Raw genomic sequence first — 14,598 nt, 5'->3', positions numbered from 1 at the left:
TATTTAAAAATTGATAAGAGAGAAAAGTATAATTTATAATTAATTATAATAAAAATAAATCCAAAATATAAAAAAGTCATCAACATCTATTTAGTATATTCTGAGCATTTACTTACTTAAAAAACGACTAAAAATTCTAAACCCAACATTAATCCAAAATAAAATATACATATAAAAATGGGATCAGCTGAATCATATGTAAAAAATGATGTTTAAATTCCTGATTGGTCAAGGTACTGTCCTACTTGTGGAAGCACAGGATATATATAATCTCGTGAATTATGCTCAAATTGTAATGGTCAAGGTTATGTTTTTGAAAAAAATTACCAATCTCATGGAGGAGTATGCTCAAATTATGAAAATACTAAATGCTGTAGCTATTGCCATGGTAAAGGAGAATCTAGAGAAAGAGAGCCTTGTAAGGATTGTTGAATAAATGAATTAAAATAAGGATATACATAATCAAATAGAAAGATTTGAAAAAGGATGTCATAATTTATCATCAAATAAATATAAACATATATTTAATTAATTAATATGTCATTATTATATTATAATACTCTTAAAATTGCAAGTTATAATTTGATTTGGTGAAAATTGCCTGATCATCATTTAATTAAAAAAATAATAACTAAACTGTCCTAATTATTATATTAAAATAATATTTTCATCTATTTATAGAATTGATTATCTATTGTTTCATAAAATGAGTCTTTAATAAAAATATCATCAAAAATTAGTTCAAAAATTTAAAATAAATGTTATGAAGTTGTTAGAAATTTGATTTAACTATTTTCAAAACACTCTTTATTAATAAATTTATGTTTATTTCCAATTCCAGAAAAATTATAATTGAATGACTTAATGGAGATATAATCAATTTACCTAATTATCCTTATTAGATCTAAAAAAATTTAAAACTCTTTATAAGAATATTTTATTTTTTAACTTAGAAGCTATTTATAGTATTTCTCGTTCAAAATTCAAATAAAGTATATGCATATCTTTATAATGTTAAAATATGAATATATATTTCACTGTTTTAAATAGTTATTGTAAGGATTATTTTCTAAACTATTTATAGAAATATTATTTAAAGAGAAAACTATTAATTAATTAATTTCATTAAAATTATAAAAATTAATTAATTTGTTTTTAAATGTTTGATTTTTTAATTTAAAAATGAAATGAATTCCTTTTTGAATGATAGAGAAAAATGTGATCAATAAATTAAAGTAATATTATATATGAGCAAACTTTATATAGAATAATATTTGTTATAAGAGGATGAACATTTCTTAAATTTATTTGTTTTTATTATTTATTTTTGTAATATTTATTAATTAGTTTCACCATATTTTTATTCATAACATAAAATTTGAACATTTTTTTATTGATAGATAGGTAAGTAGAAAGATAGAAAGATTATGTGCATTATTGATTTTTATATAATAAATAAATGTGTTCTTTTTTCATAAAACAAGTTTGAAATTAATAAATTGTTGTCAGTTTTAGATTAATTCTAGTCTATTTTCTTATAATAGAAGATTTACATCGATTGAAGAGATAAAACGAATACAGCATTATAAGGTTATTAGTAAATATCCGGAATGACTGTTTAATGTATTTTTAGTAGCAAAATTTTCAATTATCTTGCAGTGAGCAATTATATCATATATTTCACTTTTAATTAAAATGTAAGAAAATATTCCAACTAAATTGTCTGCATCATAATAAATATCTGATTAATCGATTCCAAAATATTCGTAAAAGTCTTTTATACATTCATTGATCAGGTCTTGAGTTTTAATTATTACTTTTAATTTGTGAACTGGACTTCTCTAATAGGATATTGTTTTCAAATGTTCAAAGGCTCTTTGATATGGAGGTACAAAAGTATATCCTTTTAATGTATTAGTGTCATTTATTGAACAATTTTGTTTTCCCATTTTAGTCTATAGTTTTATCAGTGTTTTTTCATTGAGACAATAGTCATCTTTTACCTTCAAAGCATCTAATTAGATATGTTTGTTTAGCTGCTTGGCATTTTTGAAATACTGATTAGATAATTTAGGCTCAAAATGACAATGAGACACATAAATGATAGAATATACAGCATCGTTTTAAAATAATATGGAGCACAGAAAGTTAATTAAATTATCTGTCGTTATAAAGCGATCTGCATACTTGCATTTATCAACTAAATCATCCAATTTGTAATACTCTCTAATTACTTCTAAGTACAATGTTACAAACTCTTTTAAATCCTATATGCTTTTTACAATTTCATTTTCTTCTAGCTTTTAAAGGTTTTTTCCATACTAACTGATGTAGTACTCAATAAAATTATCACGGATAACACGCAGTGGCTTTTCTTGTGTGAAATTATTTTCTTCCATCAAGTGCTGCTCTATTACAAATGTAATTGATTTATAGTAAACAACTGCTTAATAGAGTTCGAAGTCTTTTTCTTGAAGTACTTCACTATTTATTAAAAGGGTATTTGTTTTTATTACATTTGAAACAATACCTAAAGCATCATCTCCTACTTAGTCTATTTAGTCGTTATCTTCAAATCGAGAATCATTTACTCCTTATTATGATAAACCTCTTGTAGTTATTTCACTTCCATTTCTTATAAAGCTGCTTTAGGTTCGCATCATTTTTTTTTTTAATGAATTAGAGCGTATTCTACTTTTATATTTACTATCTATTTTCAATTTTTATTTTTACTCAGAGCTGATTTGCTGAGTGACTATATCTATGCTTCTACCAATAATTTCCATTCTAGAATTAATGCGGTCTTCTCTTTGAATAGACGCAATTTTAGAATTATTAGCTGATTTTTATTCAATCCCATCTTTAGAAACTAAATCTATCCTATTATTAAAGCTAGATTTAAAATCTTCTTAATCTTTATTTGAAGAGCTTTTATTATTTGCTTAGCTTTTACTTCCTGAAGATTGATCTAGACTATCTTGAAAGTTTTCTAGTTGAGCTAAAATCTAATCGTTTTTTAAACTTTCCCTTAAGCTTTCAATATCCTCTTCCAATATAACAGAATTTTTTATTGCTTTTTTAATATCTTTTGCTATTTGCATTTCTTCCTATGACTGTGCTTTGTTGATATCTAAAGAATTGCTATTCTACTAAGATAATTTACTATTTGTTTTATTATTATCTAAAGTAGTTCTTTGAGATGAGAAAGCCTAATTTGAACTCTATCTCTTTAATTTTGAATCGTCTAATGTATTTTATGCATTTTAAAATAGCTCTTATTGCTCTGTATCAGCATTTTTATAGCCTTAAAATCTTTTATTAATTAAATCAAAAAGGCCACCTGACCAACTATTTTCAATGAACCTTGTATTTTTAACAAGCAATTTAAAGTGCTTTAGCCAATTTTCTGTTTACTACTTTTTCTTTTTAAACATGCAAAAGCAGCATCCATCAGAGTTTTCTTGATTATCATTTTCTCTTTCATCAAGCAAATCTTCATGTAACTCATCTAAATCTTGATAACTTACTCTGCTATTTTGCAATTTGACTTCATTAAGCTCCATTAATGAAGCATCTTTTTGATTTTGATTTATTTTACTTCCATTCCCAGCTCCATTAACATTTATTTCTTTATCATTATTATTAACTTAATCAGATTAAGGAGTTTCATTAAAGTAAAAGCTAATTGGTTATTGCATATTATTATTCGATTTCAACTTTGAGCTATTAGCACTTTTTTAATTACTTTGCTAATCAGCTTTTGAAGGTGATTCGAGAACCTCTGAAGAACCTTCTTAAAATATGTTTATTTTCTATTCCTCTATTTCAATTAAATTATTTTAATTTTTTTTTTACTAACTGCAATTACTGCTATCATCTTTTCCAATACCTTATAGAGAAATTCCATGTTGATTTTATGGTTGATCAACTGATTTAATACTTATTTCGGAATTATCAGAACTACTTATCAACTTTTAGCTTAAGTCATTACTTTTATTTTTGCTTTCATTTTTACTCATTTCACTTATTTTTATATTTATGGGTCTTTAAGAGAGAGTAAATTTAACTAACAGGCTAACAAATTGTTGAATTTGATTTTTAAATCTTAGTCCTTATTTACTTCTAATTTGTTTCCTATTATGTATTTATAATTAATTACTTCTTGGTCAGGATTGCTAATCTTATTAATTTCAGAATAACAAAAGAAGCAGCAACAACAAGAATTAAAAAATTTGTTTATACTTTTTGTTATTAATAAATATCCAAAAGTGATATAGATATAAATTTCAAGAGAGGGCTTAAAAATACTTCTCAATATCAAAACTACAATTGTGGAAGATAAAAAAATAAATTTCTATTTATCAAACAAAGTAATCTCTTTCTCATATAAAAAAATTTATTTACACATTTAAGTTTATTTAATTAAGACATATAAAGCACCGTCATTCATAGAGAAATAAAAAAAAGTTAAAATGTATAATTAGAACAAATCACCAATAAAATTAAAAATAAATTCAAACATTATTTTTAAACTTAATAAACCTATCAAAAATTTATAATTAAATTATTTTTAAGCTTGCAAATATAATCACAAATTTTAAGCTTAAAAACATTAATAATTTATCATATTTAAATTTGTCTCATAACAAAATATAGTTTTTAACAAAAACTTTTGCACATTTTAATTAAAAAACTAATTGTTTAACCTAAAGATATTACATAATAAATTTAGTAAGTAAGTAACTTTAAATTCAAAATGTTTTACAAAAAATTATATATATTTTAACTAAAAAAACTAATTGCTTTAAAGGTATAACATGATAAATATAGTAATTTAAAATACAAAATGATTGATTAATCAAAACTTTGAAATTAATTAAAGATATTTTAAAAATTATCAAAATAGTAACTGTATTTTTAAAGCAATAGTTTAATTTTCTTCCTTTAAAGTAAATATATTCATTGATAAATTAAATTTTATATTTACTTCTATATTTTTAAACTTAATATGAAATTTAACAAATTTTTAAAAATAAATAAAATTAAGTAAAGTATATTGAATTAAATTTAATTATTATAGAATAAGATTTATTAAAAAATAATTTACTTTTTTTCCACTAATTAATTAATTTTACTAAATGATTGATTTATTAATTATAAAAATAATCTTTAGAATTATTATCAATCTTTTGTTACATAATAAATTAATATATAATAAAAATTTTTAGTTCAATTAAATTATCTCTACTTCTTCATAGTTAGGATGAAAAAAACTTAAGAAAGATAGGAACTAAGTGAACTAGAAGTAAGAACAAATTAGTAGATAAAAGAATTGCACAAAAAAAAGCTGGACGATTTAGTCGAAAAAGAGTATAATTCTAAAAAGACTACTTGTATTCTTCCATAGTTGGAAGTATATATTTAATTTTATAAAAGTTTTACAAAATTTGTATTTCATAAAATATAAGGGCTTACTTCTACTTTATCAGAGATAAAATATTGTTAAAAATGAATCAGATGTGCTGTATGCAGTTTCAGAAATAAAGCAATTTCCCATCATTTAAGATTATTAAATGAAGGACATTGAGTGCAATAAGTTTTGTTATCATTTCATTGAGTAGATGTAATATACAGTTGTTTAGTTGGGTGAATAGATACTATATAATTGTAATATATAAATTTTAAAAATGCTTATTTAGAAATAAATATTTTTCCTTACTTTCCAATTTTAATGTTATATAGATTTAACAGAAGATATTATTTGTTTCTTGCTTAAAGGAAAAGTATCAATTTACTAAGAAAAGACCACTTCTCAAATTGAGGAGGACCTTATAGAATATTTTAAAGTTCACTACCACTAAATAAGTTTACAAATCAAAGAAAATAATCTTTAAACGAAACTAAGAGAATTTATGAAAGACTTATCTTCCTCAGCAAATAAAAAAATATAATAAACTTCAAATTAAATTAGTAAAGGAAGTAGTAAAGAAATACAACAAGATGATCAAATTAAACAGTAAATAACTTAACAAAATAATAGCTAAATAGCAAATACAAACATAAAATAAAGAAGGTAAAGTGATACATTTAAAAATTAGAAATAGTTCTTACAAAAAGTAGTGAATGAACAATAATCAAACAATATATTTTATAGTTATTTTGATAAAGAAGAGTTAAGAATACTATAATCAATAGTTAGAGAACTTATTATTAAAGGAATATTTTAACTTATTGACTAATAAGCTTAGAGTTAAATGGATTTGCATGAATAATAATAAATATTATTGCTATGGTACTAACCTAGAACAGATTATTATTTTAATGAGTGGGGAATTCCTAAATATTTTGAAGTGCAATCATTTTATTCAGGTTTAGATAATTTATTAAAATTATTAAATTTTTACAAAAATATTTTATATTAAAGGAGATCATTTCTCAAGTTAGAGATTCTTTTAGGAAAAAGAAAAGTAAGTCTATTTGATGGTAGCAGCTGATGATTTGCATATGATTACAATGAAAAGATCTTCATATGAATCTATATCAAACTACTAACCAGATTCACAAAAAGAAAAACTCAAGTTTATTGGGGATAAATTTAAAGATATATCTAAGAATACAGTACTAAAATTTATTTATCACTTCAAAAAAAAAGAATTTAAAAGAAAGGAACACTTATGGAGAGAAAATGAAAAAGTTGAAGGGATTTATTTTATTTAAAGCGGTGAAGTAGAATATTTAAAATCTTATAAAACAAAATCAAGTTTAATAAAGAAATAAGACAATTTAAATCAACAAGAAATGGAGCTGATAGTTAAGAATGACTAAAAGGTCTAATTATTACAAGTAAATTATTATATTTAATTAAAATATCTTATATTTTATGATAACCAATCACTTAGGTTTGCACATTTCATCAAGGAGATTTTATTGGAGAAGAGGATTTATTTGAATCTATAAGGTCTTATTCAGCTGTGGCTAAAAGTGAAATAGTGATTATTTAGTATTTATCTTTAGATGATTTAGGAATTATAAAAAATTTTATTTCAGAAATATATTCTTAATTGACAAGCAGGATAGATTCAAAAAAACGAAATCTTGATTAAAAATTAAATATTGCTATTTAAAATAATAATTAAAAAGGAGATCAAAAATCTATAATAGAAATACTCTCCAATTAAAAACATAGTAGATAATTGAAAAATTTAAATGAAAAGGATAAAAAAAGAGAGATATAAAAGCTCATAGAAACCAAAGAGCAAACTAAATTTACAAACACTAATGATATAAAATAAATAGATAAGCTAATTAGAAGTGAATTCGGCAAAAAGAGATATCTTCAAATGATCAAAGATAATCCTTAAATTGTTTTATCCAGTAAATCATTTTCGTTTTTCAATGGTTATTACTTTAATTATATTTTTTCTTCAATAATATTTAAAAATAGATTCAACATTAAATTCACTGGAGTCTGTAATGAGTTTCACTGATATTTAAAAAAAGTAAGAATAATCACCTTAAAAAGATGAGAGAAATAAATTAAGCATATAATAATCTAAATAAAATAAAAATATTTCTTAACAATAAAGTAGCTCTCAAAATTGTTCTTTTCTTTTATTAAATGATGATCAATAAAAAAAAAAGAATAGCAGCTAACAAGATTTGAAAAATCAAATGAGAAAATCAATTAAAAATGTTATGAATCTCAATAAATTTTTATTTAAGTTCAAAACAAAAAAAGATAGTTCAAAAAATAGTGAAGATGGTTCTAATATTCCATCTTACAATGATTTTTTTTCAAATGAGGTGGACACTATTTTAGATAGTTAAAAGCCTTGCAATTCAAATAATTCTTAGCCAAAGCTGACAAAAGTTCAAAGTTCTAATTCAAGTTATTAGTAACCCTTAGCTTTGTAGCCTTAGATATCTTCATCAATCACAGGAAGCTCTAACCCTTAAAAAGACAAATAAAAGAAAATTACATATAAAGAGAGATAGTAAATTTAATAACAAAAACTAATGAAAGAAATTAATTCACAATAATTTTAAAATTTAAAACATTTTCTTTCTAACAAGCAAATTGAGCATCTTGCTATCAAAAAACTAACATAAAAAGAAAATTATAAGGATAGAAATAAATTAACCATATTCGAGTAACAGCAAGTAAAGAAAAGTTTATTAGAAAAACCTATAAGGCAAGGATAAAAAAATGTATTGACAGATGAATAAAAGATGTAAATTAAAACAGCATTACAATCTCTACTGCTAAACAATTCTTAAAAGTTAGAGAGTGATTTTATTTTCAAGGGAGTCTAAACTTAGTAGTCAATCAAATAGCTTTAATTGAAGATGTATTAAAAGCTATAGTAAAAACCTGGAATGTAAAGTTTATGCCTTTCCCCACATATTAAATCAAAAAGGAGTAGCCTAGCTAATTCGTTGGCTGTATCTCGCAAACAAAGCTAACAACTTGAAATTATAAATTAATTATAATTAAGTTAACCTAATTCACCTACTTCTTCTGATTCTTCTCCTAATATATTTAAATCAACTCATTTATTTTCTCAGAATTCCAATTAAATGAAATCTACCCCTTAAAATTTTTCTCCCCTAAGTACCACTGATAGATTTTTTGAGTAAAGTTGTATAAAATAAATATGTAATGATCATGTTAATGATAGTGTGATAGAAGAAAGTAAATCTAATAGATAAAAAATTGGGTGTAATTCTTTAAGTGTTGATACAAGTTATTCAATTTTGACTGAGTAATCTTATCAGTAAAATTAACTTGCAATTTGTGTACACCGAAGAGTCTAATCTGGTAAAGCAAGAATTTAGTTAAATAAACCTTAATCTCCTATATTGTTCTCTAGAAACCATAATCCTAAGTATTAATTTTCATCATCATTTTCTTCTTCTTCAAATAATCAAACTGCAAAGAAATATAAATAAAACGATATTTAAATAGAATAACCCAGATATCAAGTAAATTTCCTTTTTCATATAAATTAAATTGATAACATTTTATTTATAAATTTTAGATTTTGTCAATACAAAATTAATTAAATAATCTTAAATAAAATTAATAAAATATCGAAATAACCTTAAAAACTGAGCCATAAAACCTTTAAAAGAGTTCTTTGTCTTAAATGCTAGATAGTTCTAAAAATATTAAAACGGATACTATATTTAAGTCTTCTATTAGATGTAATAACTCTACATCAAAATTACACGATAAATAAAAATAAGAGTCTTCTATTAGCAATATAGCCTAAATAAATAATTCAACAGTATGTAATACTAAAAGAGATAGTGCTATTATTTGGAAAGGCATAGAAAAAAATTTATAAAGTTAATCTAATCCTTATTTGAATAATGTACTTATCGATAATTAGAATTTAGATTATAGGGATAAGTTTAATTAATAAGCTAGGCCAATTAGTTCTTAAGTTTATTCAAATTTGAAAACAAATACAAGAAACTAATTTATTAACACTCAGTTTATTAATAAAGTTGATGAAAAGTCGCCAATTGTTATTAAATCATTGCAATTAAACGATTTTATAAACTTCGATAAACTAAGATTAAACCCTAAATAGAGACCAAACAGTTCTTTAATAGCATCTAAAACGTCCCCAACATAACCTAACATTTACCAAAAATAAACATTCATGCCTACAGAAGTTTCATATTAAAATAATACTTCTTTAGCTTCTCCATCAAATCAACAAAGCTAAATAAATAATTTAATTTCATCAAAAAATAGCGTTTGTTTTTCATAATTAAGGACAACACTAAATTTAAATTCACCCTTGATACAGTCAAATAGAAAATTTTTCTAATCAAATATATAAGATATCCAGAACAAAACAAGTTTATCGTATTAATAAAAGTAAAACTTAACTTAAAATTAAAGCAGTCCTAAAGTAAGTAGTATAGAATAGTAAAAAATATTACCATTTAAAAGAATCCACTCAGCAACTGCTAGAAAAAAGTTAAAAAAAAATACAGTTATAAACCAAATAATAAATTAATATAAAAAAAGTAATGGTCTTATATTGGTTCCTAATGATTTGTTAATTTCTGAAAATAATAACACAAGCATTAAGTGATTAATTTATTTTATAATAAAAGTTTTATGAAAGACTAATTTAAAAGTTAAAAAAGTGTTTAAAATATATTATTTGTTCATACTCTAAAACATAAATTAATTAATTCATATTTATTCATTTTCTAATTTTTTTATGTAAAATGATACAAAATTTATCTAAATTTAGAAAAAAAAGAATCTTTTATTTTGTTTTTAAAAATTAATTTGTTGCTATCTTAATTCGATTCGTAAAAAATAATTTACTGCTTTAGTTTAGAAAATATTTTATTTATTTTTGAAAAAAAAGTTATTTCAAACATTTTTAATTTGCTTTAAAAAAATAAAAATTAATTTTTATATCAAAAATTTAAACGATTTTTTTAGAAAATTCAAATAATAATTTATTTTTTTAGAATGATTTAAAAGCCAAGTAAGTTAAATGTATCTCAGCCTAAAGAAGTGAAAAGATTTAAAGTTTTAGTTTTAGGAGATGGAGGTGTTGGAAAATCTTCTTTATTAGACAGATTTATAAATAATACATTTGATGCTAAATATAGAGCTACTATTGCAATTGATTATAAAAATAAAACAATTGATTTACCAAAAGAAAGTGTTTAGCTAAATTTTTGGGATTTTTCTGGCCATCCTGAATTTTACGAAGTTCGAAATGAATTTTATAAAGATGCTAATGCTATTTTATTAGTGTTAGATGTCACTTTAAGGAGAAGTTTAGATGGACTAGATATGTGGCTAAGAGAAGCTCATGAAATGGGTGTTTAAGGAATACCAACTGTAGTCGTAGGAAATAAAAAAGATATGTCAGTGAGAGCAGTAAGCGAAAATGATGCATATAATTGGGCTAAAACAAGATAATTTGATTATTTTGAAGTATCAGCTTCATAAGGTACTGGTTTGGATGAATTATTTAAATTTTTAGCTGAAAAGTTAGCTAAATAATGAAATAAAAAGAAAGATTTTCAACTAAAAGTAAGATTAGTAATAATAAACGTTCTAAAAAATTAATTTGTAAAATATAAAAAATATTCAATTTTTTGAATGAACAATCAATCAAACATAAATCAGCGAATGAGAGAGTTAAATAAATTGTAAAAAAAAAAAAGATATTTATTTTCTTAATGATTTGTATAGTTAAAATTATTTTTATAAAAACTGAAATTCATTCATTACATTTATAAAAAATTTATAAAATACTTTAAATATATTTGTTAAAATGTTTCTAAAATTCTTTGTAATAGATATTAGTCGTTGTTGTTTAGTATGTTAGTTAGTTAGTTAGATTAAATAAATTTATTTTTATTTTGTTTTCTTATCTGCTACTTTATTATGGCTATATCTTGTTAGTCTTTTTATTAATAATATATATTGTTACTTTTATTATATTTGTTTATTGTTTGTTAAACTCATTTTTTTTGTTAAGAATTATTCTATTGTTGCTAAGGTAATTAAGATTATTACATTTATTCATTTTGAGCTTATTGCTATTCTTATTTTTGAATATTTTTTGCCTAATCACTTTACAATTAAGAGCTATTTTATTGTAAATTTTAATTACTATTTTTGTTATTATTTTGCTTGTTTAGTTGACTTGAGTTTTATTGCTAGCTGTCAACTCCTTGATAATTTGATTAGTTTAGGGCATTGTTATGAACTTCATCTAAATCTACATCAAATATTTCTTTAATTCTTTTATGAAGAGCTTCGTTATCATTAGGATCTATAGGTTCATTTTAATTTTAAGGCTCTTGCTCATTTATGTCTTAGGGGAGTACTTAATCTTCTTATTGCTATTCTAATAGTGAGTTTATTAAAGGGTCACCACTCTTATTCAATTCTTCTATTTTTGATTGGCTCTACTCAATTACTTCGAATTCTAAATCACCGTTTAAAATCTATTCAAACTCTTCTATTCTGATGTGATACTAATTAAGAGTGATATCTTTAACCCATTTAATTACATCTATGTAAGCTCCTCTAAATTTTCCATAAATCAAAATGCAATCATTATACATTTATAAATTGATTCTTCTTAGATTCTCATTCCAGAATCCTCTCCAGTCATCGCTTTCCTTTATGAAAAATCTTTGGTACATTTCTTAAATCCTGTCAATACCAAACTAGCAAGCATTTTCAACTCCTACAATAATACCTATCATAATTTAAAGTATTTGCATATCAGACATGTGATAGAGTGTATGCTGATATACAAAACTTGTAATTTAATTTATTGAATTTAGTTTTTTGCGCTCTCCATTTCTACCAGTTCCTGTCATTGGGTCAACTTAAGCAAGCATAACAGCTTTCATATCTAAAAACAACTCATTTAAAAAGTTTTCTAACTTTATGTAATATTTTGATAAAGCACGCAATCCTTATTCAGATTTTGAGTTCACACAGCTTAAACCACTATCTAAAGCATAGAATTTACCATAGTCAAAAGTTAAATTATTAGGATCTCTCAACTATTCAGTTTTATTCAGAAACGTTGTTTTCATTTTAACCATTATATTGTCTGGGTTTCCTCCATTGTCCCATAAGAGAGGATATCTATTTAAAAAAAAATTTAATCTATAACATTTTTCTTAGCAAAATAAATAAATTAGATTGTAACAAAATATTTATTTATACCTGTCAGAATTATTTATAAGTGTGTCAAATGCTATAATCATTCCTAAACGAATCAATCTATCTCTAGATTCAGGTGTTATGTGGTCGAAAACTAATGCTGCTCTATGAGGACCCATTCCTTATATAGAAATACCAGGTATATATTCTTGTATTTATAGATAAGCCATATCTATCCTTGAAGTCACCTTAAAATAAAAATTAAATATGTAAAATAGCAAATAAAAATTTACTCTTCTCCCTAATGTTTCATCACAAAAAGTAGCTTTTTCTAAATTTCTTATTATTTTTTTAAATTCATTATCATACCAACGTATAACTCTCATTTAAGGAACAGTCACATTAAGAATTCTTTTGAGCTTGTAAAGAAAATAATCAACTGCAGCATCTTAAGATCCCTTAACTACGATAGCTCCATCATCTGATTCAACAAATATGACTCCCTGAGATCCTGATTCACTAATAGCTACAGCTTTTATTCCTTCCCAGTCGAATTTTCTGATACTTGGTACAGGTCTAGTAGCATAATTAAACTCTCTCAAAATTATATCTGGCTATATTTCACTTTTTTTTGTTGAGTTTTTTTCTGGCCCAGGCCTTTAATGAGGATAGGGGACATATCTTGCTTCTCTTTGCTCTTTATCTTGGAAGGAGTATCTATACTTAGTATATTCTTCTATGTTTTAAAACTTTTTCATTAAATTCAGATAAGTAATATTAAAATTGATATTTTTTTTTATAATTATTGTTTATAAATATTTGTGCAAATAACGAATTAAAATTAGTAGAGAAATACTATTTATGAACTTAAAATATAACAAATCTGAAAACATAGTTAATTAATTACCTTAAATTATAAATCACATAAAATAAATAAGAAAATTGATTGTATAATTATGTATAGAAAAAAGAAATCTCTCAAAAAAAAAGATTTAAACAGAAAATCATGTATAATGAGGAATAAATATAAAGTAGGATGAATATTAAAATGTTTCATTTTTTATTACTTTAAAATCTCTAGTTATTTTAGAACTCATATAAGCTCTATATTTCTATTTATTTTAACTTTTTTATAACAAACACTTACCTTTATTTTTTTACCTTATCACATTTTAAGGTAAATAAAAATTTAATAATTTTAGGCAAATAAACATACATTTTATTATTGAATTATTTTAAGGATAATTCATTTAAAATTTAATAAAAATACAATAAAAAAAACTAAAATAATAAAATAATAAAATTTTTTTCATAGCATTTTATTATTACCAGAAAAATTATTTTATCAATATTTGATAATTTAAAATATTATAATAAACATTTAAGTTAATTTATGATTAAAATATTAGGGAGATCGGCTGGCTGGTAAGAATTAATAAGGAATTAAGGTAATAAATATTAATTAGCTAATTGCTTATATCAATCTGAATGAGTGTGTTTTTAAAATAATTTAAGGAGATGTATTAAAATTTTTGAGTATAAAAAAGTTAAATTGAATGAGTGATTTGACTATTTAGCCTTCACTTATTAATTAAAAATAGAAGAGTTGATTATTTTTTAATTAAAAAATATTTTATTTAAAAAAGTATTAAAAAAGAATAATATCTATTACAAATCTAAACTACATATAAATTATTCATATATATATATTAGATTTCATAAATTTAAATTTATATATTATTGGATAAATTCTATTAGTTTTAGAGTAGAAAATTATTAGATATATCGATATTAAGTTGTCTTTAAATCAAGATACACACTAAGAAGATTTTTCTTATTTAACATTTAAAGTTCTTTTTGATTTTAAACAATTTAAAAATATCTATTTATTTTTAAGTATTTTTTATCTAAAAGTACCTAAACTAAAA

The 14,598-nt window shown here is 22.7% G+C and overlaps 5 protein-coding genes across 5 annotated transcripts; 3 read left to right on the top strand and 2 right to left on the bottom strand. All coding sequences in view use genetic code 6, as the record gives it.

Annotated features, from left to right (window-relative positions):
• Positions 1-177: 177 nt before the first annotated feature.
• Positions 178-432, top strand: TTHERM_000780769 (hypothetical protein; the record flags this gene model as incomplete). The annotated part of the gene is made up of 1 exon (XM_012800626.1): positions 178-432. One exon carries the CDS (start codon positions 178-180, stop codon positions 430-432), a length of 255 nt encoding a protein of 84 aa, XP_012656080.1.
• A 1,073-nt stretch (positions 433-1,505) lies between these two features.
• Positions 1,506-4,019, bottom strand: TTHERM_00780790 (vacuolar sorting protein 9, VPS9 domain protein; the record flags this gene model as incomplete). The annotated part of the gene is made up of 1 exon (XM_001026235.1): positions 1,506-4,019. One exon carries the CDS (start codon positions 4,017-4,019, stop codon positions 1,506-1,508), a length of 2,514 nt encoding a protein of 837 aa, XP_001026235.1.
• A 1,244-nt stretch (positions 4,020-5,263) lies between these two features.
• TTHERM_00780800 (cyclic nucleotide-binding domain protein) lies at positions 5,264-10,109 on the top strand (the record flags this gene model as incomplete). Its single annotated transcript, XM_001026236.2, has 8 exons — positions 5,264-5,413; positions 5,490-5,667; positions 5,743-6,016; positions 6,155-6,369; positions 6,425-6,843; positions 6,900-7,374; positions 7,445-8,982; positions 9,039-10,109. 8 exons carry the CDS (start codon positions 5,264-5,266, stop codon positions 10,107-10,109), a joined length of 4,320 nt encoding a protein of 1,439 aa, XP_001026236.2.
• Positions 10,110-10,501: 392 nt separating this feature from the next.
• On the top strand, positions 10,502-11,047 carry TTHERM_000780799 (small GTP-binding domain protein; the record flags this gene model as incomplete). The annotated part of the gene is made up of 1 exon (XM_012800625.1): positions 10,502-11,047. One exon carries the CDS (start codon positions 10,502-10,504, stop codon positions 11,045-11,047), a length of 546 nt encoding a protein of 181 aa, XP_012656079.1.
• Positions 11,048-11,508: 461 nt separating this feature from the next.
• Positions 11,509-13,428, bottom strand: TTHERM_00780810 (actin-fragmin kinase; the record flags this gene model as incomplete). Its single annotated transcript, XM_001026237.1, has 3 exons — positions 11,509-12,652; positions 12,734-12,918; positions 12,964-13,428. 3 exons carry the CDS (start codon positions 13,426-13,428, stop codon positions 11,509-11,511), a joined length of 1,794 nt encoding a protein of 597 aa, XP_001026237.1.
• Between the last annotated feature and the right edge of the window lie 1,170 nt (positions 13,429-14,598).

Source organism: Tetrahymena thermophila (genome assembly GCF_000189635.1).
Source record: "Tetrahymena thermophila SB210 genomic scaffold scf_8254043, whole genome shotgun sequence".
Classification (NCBI taxonomy): domain Eukaryota; phylum Ciliophora; class Oligohymenophorea; order Hymenostomatida; family Tetrahymenidae; genus Tetrahymena; species Tetrahymena thermophila.
This window is presented reverse-complemented; position numbering and strand designations above follow the sequence as displayed.